Raw genomic sequence first — 21,395 nt, 5'->3', positions numbered from 1 at the left:
TTGTCAGGAACCATAATGACAAACGCCACATTATCCATTCCCCTCGCCCTTAACTCCCTCCCTCAGAGCTCAGGCAGGCAGTGCAGAGGCTTAGCCACCATCATCTCTTATCAGCTGGGCAAAGCAAAAAAACAGCTGAGACAAATATCTCATTACGGGGATTAAAGAGTAAAATTAATCAGTAGCCAAAGTGTTCCTATGTCCATAGCAAGCTAAAATATGCATATGAAGAGATTATGGAGAAGGAAAGAAACAAATCCAGAGTGATTGATCAGTCAGTCTATCAGCTTTGTTTGTCTGTTTTGTTAAGATTTTCATCAAGCTGATAATGTATTTTCCGAACACCTAACATCTGTTGTTTCGTATAGTAAAATTTTTTTGAGGGTTTGTGCATGTATAAGGACAACACCTACTGTATATACAGTATATAGTATGTATGTACACTGTTTGTATGTGGTATAAGTTTTCATCCTGCTTTTGAGTAATGAAACTAAACATGATACACAATGATATCACCTACATATTTCTAAATATGTTTCAAACACCCCATCATCAGTGGCATTCTGTGGCACAAACACATGTCCAATGTTTCTTTGTTCAGTGTCAGAGGCAAATGAGAAACAGCCTAATTACTTTCTGTGTTCACATTAAAGCTAACAGTGTGGCTTCATTTTATTATGTAAAACATTAGCAAAAAGTGTGCAAAAAACATTTGCATACCAAGTAGAACACAGAATATTTGTAAATGTGATGCAAGACTCTTGTTTTTGTTTGCACATGGCAGAGATTTGTATCAGTTTTTATGTGCACTGCAAACGTTTACTTTACCAAAACACAGAAGAGCACATGGGCACACACATTTCAATTGCCCCTGATGAAACCCGTGTTGCTATGGAAACTCTTTGACAGCAAGTAGATAAATGAAACAACCTCACACTGAGCTTGCCATTGACACAATCATCCAGAATCCATCCTTCAACTCAAAGTTGTCCGCTCTTTTTGAAATTAACAGGTTAGTGGCAGCCGCAGTGTTTTTGAGCTATGCTCAGGTTATAAGAGAATCAACACAGGGACAAGTCGGCCAGATTACAAAAATTGTATTAATCACTAATTTACTTTACTCCTTACCTTTACTCCCGTAATGTCTATATATTTAGGGACCACACATTACAGTAAAAGTCTACTTTCACCACTACCAACACTGATTTTTTACAAAGAAAAATTTAAATTTACTTACTAATTTTACTGAAAAGAGAAAGAGTTGGTTGACTGATAGGGTGTGCAGTGCCATCTGCAAACCATAGCCAGACGCTCTAGTTCTACTTTTTCACAGTACAATGTTGCATTTCAATCCTTTGGAGAGATTAAAAATGTTTTTTGTACATCCAAGGACAAACCATGATAAGAGAAAAGAGGATTTTCATATACCGGACCAGAAAACCCAGACAATCATATCTGAACAAAGACAGCTATGAAACCAAGGACACTCCAAACATCTTAGAACTAATTCATAAGCAAGTGTCTTTGTACGATTTTGAATAAAACACATTTGTACGCATGTGGATGAATGCATGTGTGGACACAGGTATGAATGTAAAATTTAGCAGCAGGTGCAGTCATACCAGTAATCTTGTCCAGTTCAGCCAAAGTCTCCTGGTAGGAGCTGATGATTCCTGCGTATCGTGTCATCACCTCTTTTCTTAAGTTGTCCCAGTGAGGAGAAAGCTCCCCCAGCTCCCTCAGGTCCTGCACCCTACAGATAAACACAGATATGTGAGGACCTTTGTGGTTTTAATGGATATTAAACAGATCATCAGTGAAGTCCACAAATCTTGGCTTGCTCGCTGTTTCTGCTTAGTTTAAAACATACAACACTAGACATAAAACAATCTAATGGGGGGGGGACTACTGAGTATTATTGTAATGCAACATCTAATATTGGGTCACATCCATGCTTCCCCAACTCCTTTCAAATTATCTAAATTTTCTAGTTTGGGTATCAAAAAATTATTAACAATCCTGGTAAAACACAGACACAAGCTTACACATACTGAACCAGACACACATGCAGACACAGTAAAGTCTCGAAGCACCCCGTGCAAAGCCAGATAAACACATTTCTGAACCTCAGGCTAGTAGCTGGTGCCCACTTATCCACTCTGCCCTATCAAATGCATCCCCTGCTCCTACCATTCTTCTACCATTACATATAAAACAATATATGGGGGTTGCTGATTTCCTACTAGAAAGTACAACCTCTTTCATTGGCTCTGTTGTAAGGGGCGCTGTATGGAGGTATGTGGACCCAAAAGCAGATGACAAGGAAGCGGTCTCAGGGTGAAGTAGCTGGATGACTACCGTGTTTATTGTTGGGTGGAATGCAGGCAAGAACAGGCAGAGGTGAGCAGACAGGTAATGAGCAGACAAAATCCAAAATCCAAAATCCAAAATCCAAAAATTCAAAAATCCAAACAAGGTTCACAGGAGAACAAAGAATCCAAGATAAACTCACAGACAAGGGCTCGGCAAGGAACAACACCATGTGTACAACAATGAAGGGAGGACCAACAATCAAAACTGGAGGGAAAATACAGACAGGAAGTAAAAACACAAGACACACAAGGGAAGAAGAATACTACCAAAATAAAACAGGAAGTGATAACACCAAAACTACCACAGGCTCATCATTTGAATGTGATATCATTCAGAAAACAGCCCTCCAGCATCCATTGAAAAGTAAATTGCAGTGATATTATAGAAATTAGAGGTTGAAGGAGGTTCAATATAGTATTCAGGATAACAAATACACAGTCATATGCACTGCTTTCATGATAACGATCCCAATTTTCTGTGATTATACCTCATGCATTTTGTATACTGTATGTCTTAAAATGAAAGTCTGCATAAATGCTCGTTGGTTCGACTTATTGTTAAGACCAGGCCTAATTGCTTGAATGCATAATGTAGTGGTTATTTCTTTGTTGTATTTCAACTACTACAAAAAAGCATTAGGTGCTGATGGCCTCTCCAGGCTATTTCCTGGTTTCATCCAGGTAAGTAAGTTATTTTTAGATAACTTTGAAGTATTTCAATACACAGCAGAGCCCGATAGAAATGATGCCAGAGAGAGAGAGAGAGAGAGAGAGAGAGAGAGAGAGAGTGAGTCAATGTCACAATATTTTAAAGAGGTGGGTTCTGCCAAATTACAAAAAAAACCCAACATATTTTCTAATGTATCTTTAGTGGTATCTAGCCATGCTGTCAACAGTTTTAATAGGCACTATTTCTTTGTTAGAAAGTAGTAGCAGTTTACAGTGAGGTCTGTGAATTATCCAAAGTAACAGGGACAATGTTTCTGAAAAAAACATTTTGTGGTTCAATTTTTTAAATATCATGTTTTTTAACACTGTAAGCACTAGAGCTAGATATATTGTCCGATATAAGCTTAATGAAGCGAAGCCTGCCAGCCAGTTCAGGCAGCCCAACTTGAGTCCGCCGCTACATCCACACTGCACTCCACGTCTTCCCACTGCATCATATATCAAACACACCCTTTTAATCATGGTGGAGTAGTTCAGCCGTCAGTTCTCTTCTCATTCTTTTGCTGTGTGCCTGCTGCCACACAGCTCACCTGAAAGCTATGTTGTTACTTGTTGCTACTGCTGCTGCCATCACTGCTGCTGCTGTTGTTGTTAGCATTCAAAAGCCCCAATTCCACTACAGCATCCACCTGTAGGCTCTAAGTCTACATTTCCCTAGAGGGGGAAGTTAGTACGATGAGATCAGAGCGTAGATGCCAAACAATAATGCTTTCCACATGAGTTGGCTGACTGAATTGCAGATACTTCTGTGTATATGTCTGCTGATAAGTAAGAAGAAATTTCATTACAGAAATGCCAAAATAGGTTTGTCTCCATTACATAGTTTGGCCACCAGAGAGCACTGACAAGTACATTTTTCACTTTAAAATGTCCTGCTCAGTACGTATCTTGGTCACAATAAAAAAAACCCCATCATTATTAGATTTTAAACTCCCAAATATTGATATCAGTATCGGCCTTAAAAAAATCCAGTATTGGTCGGGCTACACTGAGCACTACAAAGAAATTCCATTCGCCTCCAATGTATTGGAGGCAGAAATCTCAGGGAAGGATATATGAAAACCTGGGCAAATTAAACCAAAATTATTTGCATGGGTTGATACCACCAGAGTTAATTGAGAAAATATGTTTTTGGTTATTATAATTTGGGTGAACTGACTCTTTAAATACACACTCCAGTGCAGTATGCCATCCGCTTGCTACATATGCATACAGCTAATATTTGCAAATGACATGAGAAGATGCAGTTTTCTAGCCTGGCTAAAAACAAGTGAACTGGCTGTAAAACAAATGGCAGATCACATATGAGACATTTTCCTCATCTCTTGCCTCTTTCTAGTTAAACAAACCTGCAGCTGGAAACAACGCAGAGGCAGAGAGGCGCCACATGCTGGGCAACTCTGCCAATGCGCTCTGCAGGTGGTTGTAAGTAATTTATGCTTATGGCATAGGAAGATAGACAGGAGGCTTCCTCACAAAGTAAGTGATTCCAGATTACCAAGTATTCTTTTTACTTTCAGCATATGAATAGTGCTTGAAATCATTCTTAATTATGAAAGGATTTAAACAGAAACCAATGATGAATATACATGTTTATTAAAAATGGTTGTGTGCAACAGTCAAACAGATTAGCATATTTGTAAATGGGAGTGGCTCAAAACTCCTATTTTTTAAATGAAAACAAAGAAAAATATAGCATCAGTTCTTAAAAAGGGAAAAATAATCACTGGTCTTTCATTGATGCATGTTAATGGCACAAGATGAACAAGATAAATATATCGGGACTCTTGTGGTGTCAAGACGACAGCAATGAGGTAGATTCGAAGCTATTGAGGTCTGAGTAGGGCCACCCCACATTTCCCCCTGGTTTCAATCAAATATATTGTTTCCAGCATACCCACTTCAGTTGAAGTAGCCCCTAATACCATAAATGGACCATTTTAACCAATCAAGGGGCAATGGTCTCTAATTGTATGGTATATATAGCAAATGTTACATGGTGGTAGAGTGATACAATGCTCTTCAAGAGATTGCAAACATTCACAAAAATCTTCTGATGATCCTGATGTAAATAACAGATGATGGATAAAATAATAGAGAAACATATCTGCTTACTAAATGAGGGTGATAAGGCAGTGGGATGGTGGATAGAGAGATATAGTATCACCTCCTTAATCAGAGTGCTTTTGTCTGGAAGGAGTAAAGGTGAGATTGAGGAAAGGCGTGATAAGAGTAAGTGTAGGGTAATTAACTATATGCCTGTAAAAAAGGGTCACAGTGTCAGTCAGGTCTTTTAGTATTACATCTAACAGAAGACATTTGGAAAAAAAATTCCAAACAATTTATACTTTTAGTATAAACTTTTTATAAATACTTTTTTTTAGTTTTGTTTTTTCTAAGCACTGTGAATGTAATATTTAATATTATACAGTATGATCTATATTTTACCAGGTTTAAATGACTTAACCTGTTAAATGATACTGTACTTTACACTCAAATCAGGCAATATATTTCCTAATATTAAGATACTGTATACATACTCTTATAATATTGTATACTGTGCTAAGAATTAATCCATTTTCCTTCCTTGTCATCTGTTGTTTCTGGATGATTATTAGTAAGTTTGTTGATGATATTTTGTTACTATTTGGGGTTTGTTGACATTATTCATACAGTAGATAAATGGTATGTTATGTTGTTCTTTTCTGTGTTATGGATGGCTGATCCCTTGGATTGTTATGGATCTGATATTCTTTAGGCTAAAAAACTTCCAAAAGTTATTCCAAAAGTAACTAAATGTAAAATACTAAAAGTATTTGGAATAATGCAGGAGAATACATTTTCACACAAGCTGCATTTGGCTTTTTCCACTTAAGTAGACTATGAGATAAGAAATAAGTAGATAAAAATAGAAAACAATAGAAATAGAAAACACATATGATAAGAATGGAAACCTACAAACACTCAATCATGGTGAAGGTGTTTGGAGACAAAGAGGAGGAAGTCCTTATCCAGGCCTCTATTTATAAAGAGGGTACCTCCCTCCCTGCTGAACCACCACTTGGTGTCTCCTTGTGGAGATGAGGGAAAATAAACTTGCAGTTTCTAACAACGATAATGATTGAGATTCAATATAAAGACATACGGTAGCTGACCCAGTTTAGTCATTTATTTTGACTAAAACATGATGCAGATATGAGAAAATGAAACAATGAACAAAAATCAAGTAGAAATGTTTTAAAATTGACTGACAGATGACTGGGAAAACAGAATACTTTTCCCAATGAGCAAAGACCTGTCATGTGGGAACGTTTATTTCATGGTGCGTTATAGTGCCTGTTCAATTTAATCACAGAGGGCTTTGTGTGTGGGGTCAATAAAAATTGCGTGAGTGGACTGAAAACCAAACCCTTCTTGCAGATCGTTCTGAAAAAACTGCTCCATCCAACAAGCACAGTCACTAATACTGATCCTGAATGCACAGAACAATTGGAAACCGTGAAGCCGGGCGTCAAAATGTCACCTATATGATCTTGATAAACAATCACAGAACTTTTATTTCTTTTTATTAACAGGAAAAGAAGGGGCATTAATGAGAAACCAGACAGCTCTTAATGAATGGGGCTTAATTGACACCCACACACTGACACTTAACTAACCATGCATTAATTATCTTTACACACACACACACACACACACACACACAAGATGAAGAGTTAGATTAGAACATGACTGTAGAAATCAAAGCAAACAAACAGAAGGAAGAAACATCCAAGATTATCATAGAGTGATAAAGCAAACTAAGCCACCCACCATCCGCCACTACACTCACAACTTTGCAACACTAAGTGAATCATTAACAACACAGAGCTAGCACCAATGTGAGGCTGGCTGACAGAATCTGCTAAATGGAGAGGCACCGTGGAGAAAGACAACATTTAAAGAGGATTATAGGAGAGGTGCTTAGGCGACCAAGCTTGAGATACGGTACACATGCCTGTTAATAAACAAACATTGTATATGGTAGTCATGGTTTGGAGCCTGCTGTGTGCTCATGAGCTGTATTATACAGATAACACATTTAATACGTATTCTATAATTGTCTTCTAAATTTAGTTGTGATTTAAATGATCAGTTTGCAGAGCAGATTGTCTTCTATTTAAAGAGAAAGTAGGGTTAGAGATATGGAGAGAGGAAATGTGGGAACCATGGTCTGGCAATGTGAACAGATTCCAGCACATCTGTTTGACAGGTAAAGTGATAACAAAGCTAGTCAATCAGTCAATAATGGAAGTGTGATTGGTTGTATGTGTATGTGTGTGGTGGAGGGTATGATTGCATTTGAGTGTATGTTTTTGCATGTCCTTGAACTCTGTGTGATGCTTTAAGTGCACACGGTGATTACAAATCAAACTCTCTCTCTCATCAAAATCTCCGATTGCATCTTTTTGTGCCTATTCCTAATATTGAAGTGAGCATAAAGAAATCCTCTCAAGCTGTGTGTGTGTGTATGTATGGATGCGTTTGTGTGTTATGAGAAGGGGTTGCCAGGGACAACAGGCCAGTTGAGCGATGATCTGCCTTGACAAACACTGGTCGAGCCTGAGGGAAAGGACTCTTTGATGTAATTACGGGGGCACACTCAGAGACTGGTGAAACATCACCTCCTTCTGACCTTGCCTTAACCTGTCCTCATTCTCACACAGTATTAACAGGACTGGACTTAATTGCAGTTATGTTCTTGATACCAATATGTTTGGTGCAGTTTTATATGTGTTCAAACACATTTATTCAATTTTTATCAAAATTTTAATCCAAAACAGGAAAACAATCATTTTTAGCATTTTTTGAAAGGGTCAGTTTTAAATATTGGAGGGAGTAATGGAACAAGAAGGAAACGCTACAGTGAGCTGTTAGATAAAGAGTTACAGGCTCCTCAGCAAGGCAACCAACTTTACTATGACCTGCCACAACGGAAGTTTAGAGCAGCATGAATTCAGACCATAGTTGCTCATGGCATGACTTTTTTATTAAAACATGAGTTTGTTTGGCTGAGCTGTTAACAGATATAACAATTCCCCTTCTTTATTTCTGACAAAATAGCTGCTCAAGGAGTGTTTTCTCCCTCCAGAATTCAGGGCCTGTGAATTAACCTGTGCTTATTGTTACTACAAGTAACCACGCGTGTCACCAAATTAACCAGGACTGACATCTTAGCCTCTCATAAAGCCTTAAAATGCTTCAAGAGAGGACTGGGAGAAGGTGTCCATGAGTGCGTGTTTGAAAGAGACAATGTTTGTCGTTTTCTGGATACATGGGCATAGGAGCCTCTTTTGAAGTGTCAAGCAGATCTGAATAATTCACTCCTCTCCAAATATAGGCGGAACTTTTAAATAATCATTTACAGGTGAACTGGGTCGGGGAAGATGATCTAGAAACTACACACATCTACTGTATGCATAATGAGGTAACACCTGGTTTGAGTTTTACTTTGAACTTTTGATTGTTCTCCATTGGCTGGTTATTTGATGCCTGCACAAACAGGAAATGAGCTATCTGATGCAATGAGAAAACTGACAGTGACATCCACAGGATCAACAGTATGATTTCAAAGTGACTTACCTGCTCATGTCCTCCTGAATATATAGCGAGAGCAGTTGTTTGGGGATGCTAAAGGACAACGTGCACTCCTCCATTTGTTCCCGCACGAACATCCACTTGCTGTCCATGGTTTGAAATTTGTACAACTTGCATACTGGGTTCTTGAACACTGAGAGGGAGACAAAGGGAGGGAAGAAAGGTATATTGAACCATCTGATGCAGCAGAAAATACATCACGTTCTCATCAAAGATAAACTTTTTAAATTTTACAAAGGGAAAACAGAAGATCTAAACCAACTTTGACAACTGGCAACCTCAAGGACGCTACAGACAGAACGTCTTCAAAAGTCACACAAGGTATGAAGCACAAATTAAATTCTATAATCAATAACTGTGTCTGCCATAGATAAGGCGTTTCTCATCTTCCAAGGCCTTCTTTCTCTCTCTTTGTATGTCAGTAGCAGCAAAGCAGACTAGAATACAGACTGAAATACAGAGACCTTGTCCTGTTAATCTTTGCCTTATTATTTCCTCCATTTCTATTTTAATTGCTTTTTTATTGCACAACAGTGGGGCGGAGGCAGTTGAATCATTCTGAAACTTTGCTTGCTAACCCCACCGCCCAGCTCTCCCATTAAAACCTATTCAGATTCAACCCCATCTTCTTCATTTTTGCAGAGAGTGGCTAATAGCAGCAATCGAAAGCTGGAAACGAAAAACAGCTCTAATGCTCTTATCTGCATGCTGGCAGCAGAGGGCAAAAAAGCTGTGTGCCTTGAACAGTGTTTACTACCCCTTTTCGTTTCCAGAGCTGCAGTCATAAAGGAAGTCACTCAATAAGTCGGAGCTGAAGCACCCGGGGTGAAACGTTGAAAATCTCGCTCTAGGCAGTCAAACATGCATGGCACCAGTAAAATGTTTTTGCTTGAATTCAAAAGTGGGAGCCACAATTCTGCTCTTACTGTCAGTACAGAGAGCGCTCCCACTACCAAACCCTCCATATTGTACTGTACCTTGATCTGGACCCAGATTGTCCTTTTGTCAAAGTAATCGATCAATGTGCCCAAGTCATTAATCTGGTGGGGCTACGTCATTTGTCCTCAAGTGTTTAAGTTCAGTGATTCCTTTCAATGCAGATGGGTTCAAGAAGGAGCACTACAGTGGGAGTTCTTATGTAGTGAGAGGATATTAATACGTGTGCTGGTTGGTTGGTTTTAACAACTTTGTTTCAGAAAGTGAATTTTGGGCAACCATTTGAAATCAAAACAAAAAACTGGCTTGTGGAAGTAAAAAAATGTGCCATCAAGACAAATGTATCTTTCATTGATTTGGAATGTACAAATCAATTTCTTTAGCATCAGCTAACATGTATTTTATATTGCATGTATTTTTCTTATTCTCATTAGATCCCATGAAAGGTCTAAAACAAACAATGAATTGATCCTACTAACAAATACTTTCTATGTAGCCAAAGCCTGATATACAGTAGTTTATTCATCCGTGACATGTTGTCCAAAACACATTAATGACATGTTTCTTCATTTTTCCATTGTTGTGTAGATGCGGCGGGCGGTAGCTCCTTCAAACTTCGCTACATTTTGTTTTAATCTGTTATTTTTTTCAGCTTTAATGCTGAAACATTATTGAATGATGATTGGATTTGTTTTAAAGAGCTAAGCCAAAATTGTTCAAATCGATTATCATTATCATCACTATCTCTATCTCCTGCTTACATTCCACCAAATTCAAAAAATTGCACTGCACTGCAGAATTATTTCCTGAGTGTAATATGTGTATGTATATATGTATATAAATAACTGTATATATTTTATATTATATTTATATATTATATATTAGTTATTTTACATGTTACCCTATTCTGAAAAAAATGTAATTATCTGTTATGTTGTGTAGCATGAAGAGAATACAAACTCATTTTGTTGTGCAACCTTGTGTTGTAAAATGATGAATAAATTAAAAAGGCTAATTTCAGCTCAATTTGTTTTTCAAATTTGTTACATCATAATATGCAAAAATAATGTGTGGATACACTATAAACTAAGGTACATACAGACAATAGAGATCCTCTGAAGGACAATAACTGTAAGACAAATAGGCTATAGAGAGACTTATTATTATTTTTCTACGATGCTGAAGTTGATGTTGAAATTAATGATGATTAAGGTTTAGCCTGGCACTGGAATGACCCCAGAAAGGATTCATAATTGCAACTAAATGAAATGGGATATTAAGACATTGTTGGCATGGGGATTAGAGAAAGTGAAATGGATCACAAAAATAAATGAGGAGCTGGAGACACATGGAGAGAAGGGGGGAGAAGGCACAACCTTAATCGGACGAGCGACAGTTGCTGACTTCCACCTCCGTCAGAGAAGCAGATTAACTTCTGAACTCCCCCTGCCACCACACTAATCTGACCACCAATCAGATGCCTCTGTTTCCCTTCACGACACCTCTTAAGAAAATGACTTCCCGAGACGTGCTGTGGGTGGGCTCCCCTATCTCCCTGCTCTCCGCATGCTCATTTTGAAAGGTAATAAAAGTGGAAGACTAAATTGCATTACTCAATCTGGCAGGGTCTGCAGGGAGGGTATTGTTTTGACGGGCTGCAGATGTGCACCTGCAAACTGGCTGCAGTTCACTAGCTAATCACAAAAGAAACAGTAAGCAACAATGACACCATGAAAACAGGCGTGGGGCTGATGGGGCGCTTAGGGAGGTTGTGGGAATCTGGATAAAAGAGAAAATGGATGTGTGGAACAAAAGAATGCATGAGATAAAAAAGGAAACTAGTTTCCCAAGTCTCCTCTGAACAAGACTGTGAAGGTAGTGGGAGTCGTGACCTTTTCAAGTCAATCCCTTTTCTGTCTACATGTCTTTCATTTTCTCTCTACAATTCTCTCTTTCTCTACCAGTGAGAGCTAGCTTTCTGTGTCGCCACTAAATTAGTCTCACACAGCTACTGTAGCATAGCATCTTTTGCTCGTCTTAAGTTAGTCCACAAAGAACCAAGAGGGTTTACCTCATTGCCAGATACCTCCCACTATTCTTTATCGCTGCCTAAAAACACCAAGACTTCTATTTAATAAAAGCAGGAAACATATCAACATTGTTAATGGAAAGGATATTCAATGCCAGTTCAAGGTCAATGCATATCAACATTAAGGAACTTTTAGATAAAGGAAGATGTTACAGGATGTTAACAAGCACAATGCTGCCTTACAATAGAGTATAGGTGAATTATTTCAAGTTTTATTTTGTTTTTACCATTTTACTCCTGTAAATATTTTTTATTGCAAGTGGACAAAGAAACAAAACATACAGAAGTAGGAAGAAAAGGAAATTAGAGAAGAAATGTTTTTTTTCTTTTCTTTTGGCTGGTTTTTATTATTATTGGTTTTCTTTTTATTGCCACTTTATTCAGCGATGAATGGTGAAATTACAGGTGTTCCGGGTGTGAATCATACCTGGCCCTGTCAGTGGGTTATTTTCACTGTCAAAATAGGCATGGGACGCAGACTCACAAACCAAGGGACACTGGAAAGGAAAAGAACAGAAGGAGAGAAACAGAGAGAGAATATTACTTGATGTCAAAATTTTCTTTCTGAGACAACAACAGGGATGATGAAATATTTTTCTGAGGATCTTTGATCATGACCAGTACTTATCAGGTACATTGGGGATGACCACACCCCTAAGCAAGTATAGTCCGTGACCAATATTTCATCTCACAGCTTAGCACCAGTTTAGGTATGAAACTCCCAAGTTAGCTTTGTCATTAAGAAGTAATATAACATTAGTGTCAAGCCAGAATTACAACAAAATTCAGTGGTTGACTATCAGAGGACGAAACTGCAATATGGTGAGTTAATGAAGACTGAAATGGCAGTGGAGGTAATAAATTACCAATCCAGTCAGTGAAGTCACAGCAGGTGTTTTCCTTCAGCTGTCACCTGCTGTGACATCACTGATTGCAGTGAAGGCAGAAGTGCAGCATGCTTGAAGATTTGAACTAAAAAGAGTGCAGTGCAACAGCAGATGTTTGCTCTGTGTGGTTCCATATGGGTCTAGTCTTTAATTGTAGTATTTGTGATGTGCATACAGCAGCTACTATTTTTGTCTGCATTTGTCCCCACAACAGGTTGTTTCGTTGAAATTAAATGACTCTACTGTAGAAATGCAAACACAAATCAAACAAATGCAAACCAAAAGCCAACAAAAATTTCACACATTAAACCATTCATGCATTATATATGTAGTCATTTTCAAAATACAGTTATGATGTCCTAATGTGAACATGTGTAAAGATTCATGTTTCATTTCAGTTAAAAAATCTAATGGTTCAAACTTGTTACAATGATAATGGTGACAGATTTACTACTCGAAATTCTTCATGATTTTTGAAACAATGGCTCCTTCATATCAGATAGAGATAGATAAAAACAGCTTTTCATTTCAACAAAAGTAAAAAAGAATGCTAAAAAAATGTACACAAATCCTTGTGGCTTTACTATATTATTGTGATGTTGTCCAATGTAGCACATTGTTGGTGCTATTAAGTATAAAACCATTAAGTTAATTTAACAAATAGTGTAAAACTATACCCTTCTATCTGTACACTCTGCTATGCCTTTGCTAGGTCTTTGATACTGAAAACCTTCAATGCCTTTTGATGCATTAAGTCTGGGACTCCTCATAAAAGCAATACTGACAACTAACAATCTTTTGTTGCCCTGTCTGTCCTGTCTGATGAACCATTTAACACAGCTAGACACCCAAACTTGTCCCCAGAAAAGGACTTTAATGACTGCTAGGAACAATCATACACTTCTCCTAGCTTAGAAACTGATCCTAAATAAAATAGACACCCAACCAACGCCCATGCTCACAAACTCCAAAACAAAATGTGTCAGAAAGCGTACAAGTAAGGTCTCTGATAATGAAAAGTATTAACAATGAGCCAAGGGCCACAGCTGTGAAAGGAGTCCCATTGTAATTGTAGGCAGCGGACAGCATGTGTTCGATGGCTCTTTGAAGACTAAAATATGTAAAGAGATCAGATCAAAGGTGACTGGAGTCTCTTTCTTCTTTCAGCTGACTGTTTTTATGGGGTCAGTGGGATATTCATGAGCAGCAGACACCCATGCAACGACAGGGAATGATCCAACAAGTGCCTCAGACCCTCCCACAGACACAAAAACACACACAGCACATTCAAGCAGAAAGACACGCACACGACTAGGGTAAATTGAACAAGAACTTCCCCACAAGTGAGTCTTGAGTCTCAAGTGAGCCCTCCCTCATGTTTGTCATATGCCTTCTCTCTTTCCTCCCCTCATCTTCTACAACAGAGACAACATGCACAAGTGGAAATGTGCTGTGACAACACACACAGACACGCACACACACACACACACACACACACACACACACACACACACACACACACACACACACAGCAACACATTCATCAAGGCGACATGGGCAGATTGTCAGTGACACTTTGGAGCCTAGCAGGGAACCTCCCTGCACCAGCAACAGGGGTGGGCAGAAGCGAAAGCCAGTCAGCCATGTAGCCATGGTCAATTATATAAGACAGTGATTCATACACACACACACACACACACACACACACACAAATAAATACACACAAGTACACACACAACAGCAAATCAAAAGCAGGAAAGGACTACAAGTCTCCATGCTGCCTTGCAGAGCTGTGCTAAAAAAAATCATAATGTTCCTCTTTATAGATCAGAAACATCATTAAAGCTCCTTCTTTACTTTTTAATACCCAACTCTGGCTCTACAGCACACATTCAGTTGACAAATGTTCAACAAAGTGGGATCCATTAGGAATGTACAGAAAATTAAGAGTACATACAACTTCATTTGTGGTGTGGTGGCAACCCATTTGGATGAGACAATCTTCGGTTTACTGTCAAACTGAAGGAGAATATTCTTTCTTCCTCTTTCTCTCCCCTGATTACGTCAGTCACTTCAGAGCCGAGTTAAGCAGTATGTATTGTATGAGATTAGAGTGGAGAAGGGGGTGGTGGTGGTAAGAAGAAAGCCACATTCAGGAAATATCTTCCACTTGGTCAGACGAGGGAAGGTTGCAGGACAGGCTACACAATCCCACACAAACAGAGTCAAGTGCACGTATGTCAGAATGTTAATTTGGTCAGTGTCTTAATCCTTTCTATATATGACAGAGAGACAACACAGATGTACTCAGACATTACACGCACACACATCCTCTAAATCCCCATTAGAGTTTACTGAAGTTTATTTAATCTCATTGGAGGCCTTGAGCAGTGCCAGTCTAATCCTAGCATTAGCGCTAGGCATCTGGAGACTCCTGCTTTGTTCATTAACCCTGTTTTTTTTACCTTCTGTGATGGTATGTCAGTGGTGATGTGGTCTACGTCAACCTCCTCCATCTCCCCCATCTTCAGACGACTCACCACCACTGTTCCTGCTGCGCACACACCATCAGATGACCTAGAAGGAGACAGGAAAAGAGTTATGTAGTGTTAGCCTCTTCATTTAATCTGTTGAATAAAAAGTATGTTCTGTTAAATTATCTTTTCCTCTGAGTACTACCCCTCAATGGACCTGAAAAATATTCATCTCCATTCACCTCTCTTTTTTAAAAAATAAATCTATTAAATCTTATTAAGTTTCAACAAGTTAAATACAAAGTTTTACAAAAACACAGCATAAATAATTCAATATAATTCAAAACAGGAATACTAAACATAATACAAAGTGGTAAAAGTGATAAAGTGCACAGAGAGGTAAAATATTAAAAGTCCAGTGTGTTCCAGGGGAGTAATTGTCCTTTATCTAAAGTCCTCCTCCTCCGGAGGTCAGTCAGCACGTGTTTCACTACCATGTTGCTGTCGATGACAGTCTGCTGTAAGACCATGGCACATCTGGTTTTCCAGATCTTTGCACAGACGATGCTGATGACGAGTTGAAATAGTTCTTTTTGTTTTGTAGGCATCTTCTCTTCAAGGAGGCCATACATGACTGAGTTGTAATTTACAGTGAAGAATAGGCCGAGTCCTTTCAAGGTGGACCAGACCTCTTGAGCCCTGTAGCAGTCCATCCAGGAGGTGCTGTTGTGTCTCATCGGAGTTGCAATAAATCATTGGACAGACTTTAGTGGTGACGTAGCAACTCCATGAAACCACAGCTCTCACAGGGAGTCTACCAACAGAGATGAGCCACCGGACATCACGAATGCTCTCCGAGAGGTTTTTGCTCTTTAATATTTTTAATATCTCTGTGCATTCACCATCACCCACATTTCTATATTTAATTAACCCACCATATCTATAATCACTGATTTTGTTAAAAATGATTTTACTTGTAAAATCACACCAGTTAAATCTTTAAGTGCTGATATTGTGCAGTAAAATCACTGTAAGTGAGTTTGTAATAGGGGACACGTCTGTCCCTGCCCCGTCTCTTCTGCCATAGTGAGCCATCTCCGACCCAGAGAGCATTCCTGGAGATGGCAGCACTTACATTTTTAACAAACCTAATAAGCTTATTTCCAGCCTTGAACAGGTTGTGAAATTATAAAGCTGTTTGACTTAAAAGTGGAATCAGGACATAAGCGCTTGTACTGCGGCAATTTCTTTTTCTGTCAGATTTTGCAGAGTATGCATGCAGAATAAAGCCATGCCTGCTCCAGTGGGAAGTTGGTGGGATTGAAGCAAGGAACATTTCGTATAAATGTTCAAATGGCTGTCTAATAACCCAGGCTATGTGCCCTGACAGACATGAAATTGATACTAGAGTTTTCATATCAGGGAGCCCGACCAATCACTTTCCCAATCATGGAGCTATGATTAAGGAGCTGATAGAAAATCTATAGTATTGGCAGCAATACAGACGCTCTCAAATGAAGAAAAATGGTCCCTGGGCATTACGCGAGCAAGATGATCACCTTAACAGACCCATCCCTAATGTGCTCAGCTCCACTCCATCTGGAGAAAATATTGGATGTTGTGTGCCAGGCAATGGTCTGGGGAGACAGGGGGGAAGGATGACACACCCCTGACTGAGGAGGAGAAAACGCAAGGATGGTGATGGAAGCAGAAAGGATGCTTTCAAGGCCAATCCATCTTGGTCGGACACGAGGGAGAAAATCTAATCGCACCCGAGGGAAAGCAGGAAAGGGAAGAAGAGATACTGAGGAGAGGTATGGGGGGGACTACAGGAAAGGAGGAGTGGGATTCCAAGGAGGGAGATGGAGGGAAAAGTCTCTGCGATGGGACACTGGGAGCTTCAGTTAGCGTTTAATGTCTTACAGCAGTCCCCAAGCAGAGAAAATAACATTGGTTGGTTTATAAATCTAATCATTGTCCCTTGCCAGACACCTGTCTTAGTGTTTACTCCTCTGCTCATCTTTCTGTTCCCCCCCAATCCTCATCATCGCTCTCTCCCTCTGTTTCTCTGTGCAACAGAGGACTGAAGCACGGTAAAAGAAAGTCACCCTGACTTTGAACAAACAATATGCACTGACAGTGGCCCAACATAATCGAGGAAATGGAGATTAACATGCATCACATTCAGTGATAGTCCTCCCTAGGCAAACCTTAGGGGTTACAGTGGCCCTCTACTCTTTAGATTGCACTGCCTCAATCCACTAATGAAACTCTCCATTTAAACAGACAGAGGGGACTTTGTTAGAATTGCTTTAGGATAATTGGTTTATGCCTTTGAAAGATATGTTGTGATTTTTTTGATTTGCGGCCAAACGGAAACTCAGCACCTGTTCAAATATAATCTTTATACATTAATGTCTGTTAGGAAAAAAACTCTTCAGCATCTCATTTTAGTGATTTGATTTAGTTCCCTCACCACATTGCTGATTAACTGTACAAATTCTGCTAAAATCAAGCAAAAAAAAGGGCAGAGGCATCAACTTCCTGACAGAACGTCTGGTCCACAGTGACACAAACTTTGTTGTTTTTTTTTTTTTGCAAACTACAGTCTTAGCATGCACACAAACTGACCTTAGAGTTAACTTTAAAGGTTCTGATTAAGGCTGTGGATGAAAAAGAAGCCTGTCTCCAACTACGCCTCCCCTTCCACACCCCCTCCTCTTCCACCCCTCTCTTTCCGTCTGTTAGAGCTGGCGTGGAAACAAATCTACAGATTGTTCTTTGCCTGCAAGCCCATCTTTTTAAAAATCTAATTGGCCCAGGATCTCTTTTATGACAACACTTAATAAGACTGCTTTGTTAAAGTGACAAAAATAATGTGCTTAAAATGTGTGCTATGAATTTGGCACAATTCAAAAAATAATTAGTTGTCAGGGAATTTTAGGGTTATTTTCTTTTGAAAGACTCTCTTGCAATTTACAAACACATTTTCCAATTCCAATGTAGGAACACACAGTTTAATTTGTTTCAAATAACTGATCTGTACAGGTCTAAGAGGCTTCTTATGTATGAGCCATATACGTTAAGTACAGTACATATACACGGTACTATACAGCAACTGCTCAAACGAGTCTATAAACTATCTATATCAAATATCCTGCTGAGTGTCATATCTTACATTTACTTCTTCTGAATAATAACAGGAATAACCACATTCTCTCTTTAGAGAAACATTTATATGAATTTCAGTATATTATCCTCAAAGGATCCCCAAAATAAAATGTTATGGTTAAGTTGGAACTTTTACTACTTTTTACCAAGGTTCAATGAATTAGTAGTCTCCACTGCAGACACTACTGCATTATGCTTACTTAGTTATGAACCTATTGTATGTGTAAGTAGTTTAATTCTTGGGATGAAAATACACAAGCAAACTTAATTTGCCCAATAAACATTGACTGTACTGTCTATTCCTGACAACAGACAAATTAAGTGAAGTCACACTCAGCACCTTGTGAGAGTTTGTCTCTTCAACAATGACTTTAACAGTCTTGATAACCGTCTGTCACACTGCATTTTGTAGAATGTACAATGAGGACGAGTGTATTGAATTAAATGATAAACAGATATGCACCCAGGCAGGACCCTAAAGGAAAATGTCTGCTAACTTTGGCTTAAAATTGAAAAAGAAAGCCAGGAGAGATTATGGGGAATTTTAGATCTAATTTTAGAAGACAAACTAGTCATACCTAAAACCACCACACATAGCCACCACGAAAGAATTTTCTCAGTTTGAGTAAACATATCCAGCCCAGTGTTTGAGCTGGATATTTGTGTGTGTTTCTCAGTTGCAGAAACCTGAGCACCATCGTATGTTTGCGGTTTTTCATTGTATCACAATTACCATTATTAGTATTTTCCCCTATTACTGTAAATACTATCATTACTACTGTTATTATTTGCTTGTTTGGCGGTTAGATGGCAGTTACAGATGGATTTTTTTGTTTTGTGAAATAAGCAGTTATACTGTGGTGTAATAGACGTGCACGGCAATACAGTGACTGGTGCAAAATTTGGAGATACAGCAGGTAATATTCAGGAGTTGTTTTGTCTTTGGGTGTAACTACAACGTGAAGCTTGTTTTTGCTCAACATGAAGAGTGGAAGTGGTAAAGGTAGTAAAGGTCTGTACATAATAATTATGATGATTATGTATAGACCTTGGGAAGTTGAAGACAAATGAACAAAGACAGGCAACTAGAGTACAAGAGTAAAAGTGGCCAAGCAAATGCCCTTTTTCTGCTGCTTTGTGAACAAAAAGAAGGAAAGATTTACAGAGCGACGCCAAGGGGACAATTGTACTACATTTTCAAAGAATTAATTTAACAGTCCGTGGGTGGGGAAAGTTCATCAAAAAACTTCAAAGCAGCAATACTTCTGTGGCCATCAGGTGCTTCTCTCTGTGGGAAGCCTCACAGAGGAAGACACCTGACAGAAATGAAGCAAAACACCATTGGCCTTTCCCCTCACAAGGGCTTTTTCTTCAACTGTAGGAAACTAAAAATACACAGCAGGACCTGGAAAAACTATTTTGCTTTTTGCTCTGGATTTCGTCCACAGGAGATTTGGTTTAGGAGTCCTTCAGGACACCTTAAAACTGTATGTTGCCTGTGGAATGGGAGTGGTTTGAGAAAACTAAGTGCCAGGATCCTACACCGACAACAAGAATGCTACAGCCTTGAAGTGTAGCAGTGGAAGTGTAGATGGGATTCTTGACCTATATAAAGCTGGACGGGTGGGCTAAATATAGGGCTGGCTAGTTTTCACTAAGGACAGATGTTAGGACACAGGACTGTAATAATGGGCAATGCCAGCTTTAGAAGTGATACTGAGAGTCCTGATTTTCATTGGGGATGAATGACATTATCATGTGACTCAGCCGTAATTGCACATTTTGCAACTGGAAGACTCAATCAATAAGACTACACTGCAGGCATTGTTCATAGAGCTAGCCAGAATCACCAGGGGACCCTAAACTGAGCACACATGACACACTCTGGCTTGTCTGGACCACTTGAAGTATATTCCCAAAGAAAAAACTGCCCTGGTTTCCTCTTGATGAAAGAGCCTTCCACGAAAAATATATATTCAGCCTGAATCTAAAATTAATGCAAAACATGCTGTGTATCTTGTATTAAAGTTTTGTAAAAATCTTTTTGGTACTGAAATTAAGAAACTTTTAGTGGTGGTGGCACACTCAGGACTTTTTATGCTTGAAAGGTTGAGTAAGCATTACATTTTCAATCAAAACAAGCTGATTTATCCGGAATACACCAGTGTGATCAATCTCTACAACATGCAAATTTATGCAATGTAAAAAATCAGTTTGTCTGCTGCAATACATCTGTAATAACCAGAATAGGAGCCATGTCAGGGCAAGATGGATACTTGCACAAGATTTGTGAGTTTTAATGCATCCTATTTGTTCCAGTTCCATCACACACACTACTGTATTCTTGCATGACGAGAACTGTCTTCACACTACATTTACTTTTATGTTAGTGCTTAACCAGTGTCAGAAACACTCTAGGATAAGCTGTTTTCACAGAAGAAGCAAGGTGGAAAAAACTATCCAGAAAGGATGCTATTTCTTTAAGCAATCACATCAATCCAGGCTGGGGTTAAAAACTAGGTAGTTGATGACTGTTGTGTGCAATGTCTATACATTTCATAGAATTTCAAGAAAGTCAGATGGGGGAGGCCTTCATGCACCATTAATTTAAAGGCTACTATGGCAGAGAGAAGATCTTCACAAATATAATGTTTCTAGATACAATAATGCTTTATAGTGTAAATGCTATGTTTCCATACATTACAGCTGTAACCAGCAGCTATTGAATGTCAAGCTGTGAATGAGTGGCATGAGGACTCACTGAGGCACCTAAAAAGAGTCTGTGTGTTTTAAATCTTAAAATCTCAATGTTCAAAAAATAATGAACATATTAATGATATCCTGTTTAGTCTAGCACATTACTGTCATCGGCCATGGGAAAAAGGAGAACTACGAAGACGGTCTCAACAGAATTCGACACTGCAGAATATGTCTCTGGTGTCGTGATGTGGTTTAGGCGAGAATAGGTCAACAAACTGTTGTTACTTCCACTGCCTGTTGTGTTTACCACAGGCATATAGAGACCAGCGGCTGTATGTGCACTACAGGCGCTAACAAGACTGAAAAGGTGGCGCTAATTCAAAATATTGAATATATACTG

The 21,395-nt window shown here is 38.9% G+C and overlaps 1 protein-coding gene across 9 annotated transcripts in view; it reads right to left on the bottom strand.

The window, feature by feature from the left end:
• Positions 1–21,395, bottom strand: part of inpp4b (inositol polyphosphate-4-phosphatase type II B) — a 147,637-nt gene that overhangs the window by 65,757 nt on the left and 60,485 nt on the right. For all 9 annotated transcript variants that reach the window (XM_044185247.1, XM_044185273.1, XM_044185255.1 and 6 more), the window contains 4 exons: positions 15,116–15,227; positions 12,191–12,260; positions 8,724–8,871; positions 1,623–1,753 (listed from right to left, as the gene is read on the bottom strand). In XM_044185247.1, the coding sequence (XP_044041182.1) occupies positions 1,623–1,753; positions 8,724–8,871; positions 12,191–12,260; positions 15,116–15,227 (461 nt within the window). The remainder of the gene's footprint in view (positions 1–1,622; positions 1,754–8,723; positions 8,872–12,190; positions 12,261–15,115; positions 15,228–21,395) is intronic.

The sequence above is a fragment of the Siniperca chuatsi genome, linkage group LG3, assembly GCF_020085105.1.
Source record: "Siniperca chuatsi isolate FFG_IHB_CAS linkage group LG3, ASM2008510v1, whole genome shotgun sequence".
In the NCBI taxonomy this organism is placed as follows: Eukaryota; Metazoa; Chordata; class Actinopteri; order Centrarchiformes; family Sinipercidae; genus Siniperca; species Siniperca chuatsi.
Note: the sequence above shows the minus strand (reverse complement) of the source record. Positions and strands in the feature narration are given on the sequence as shown.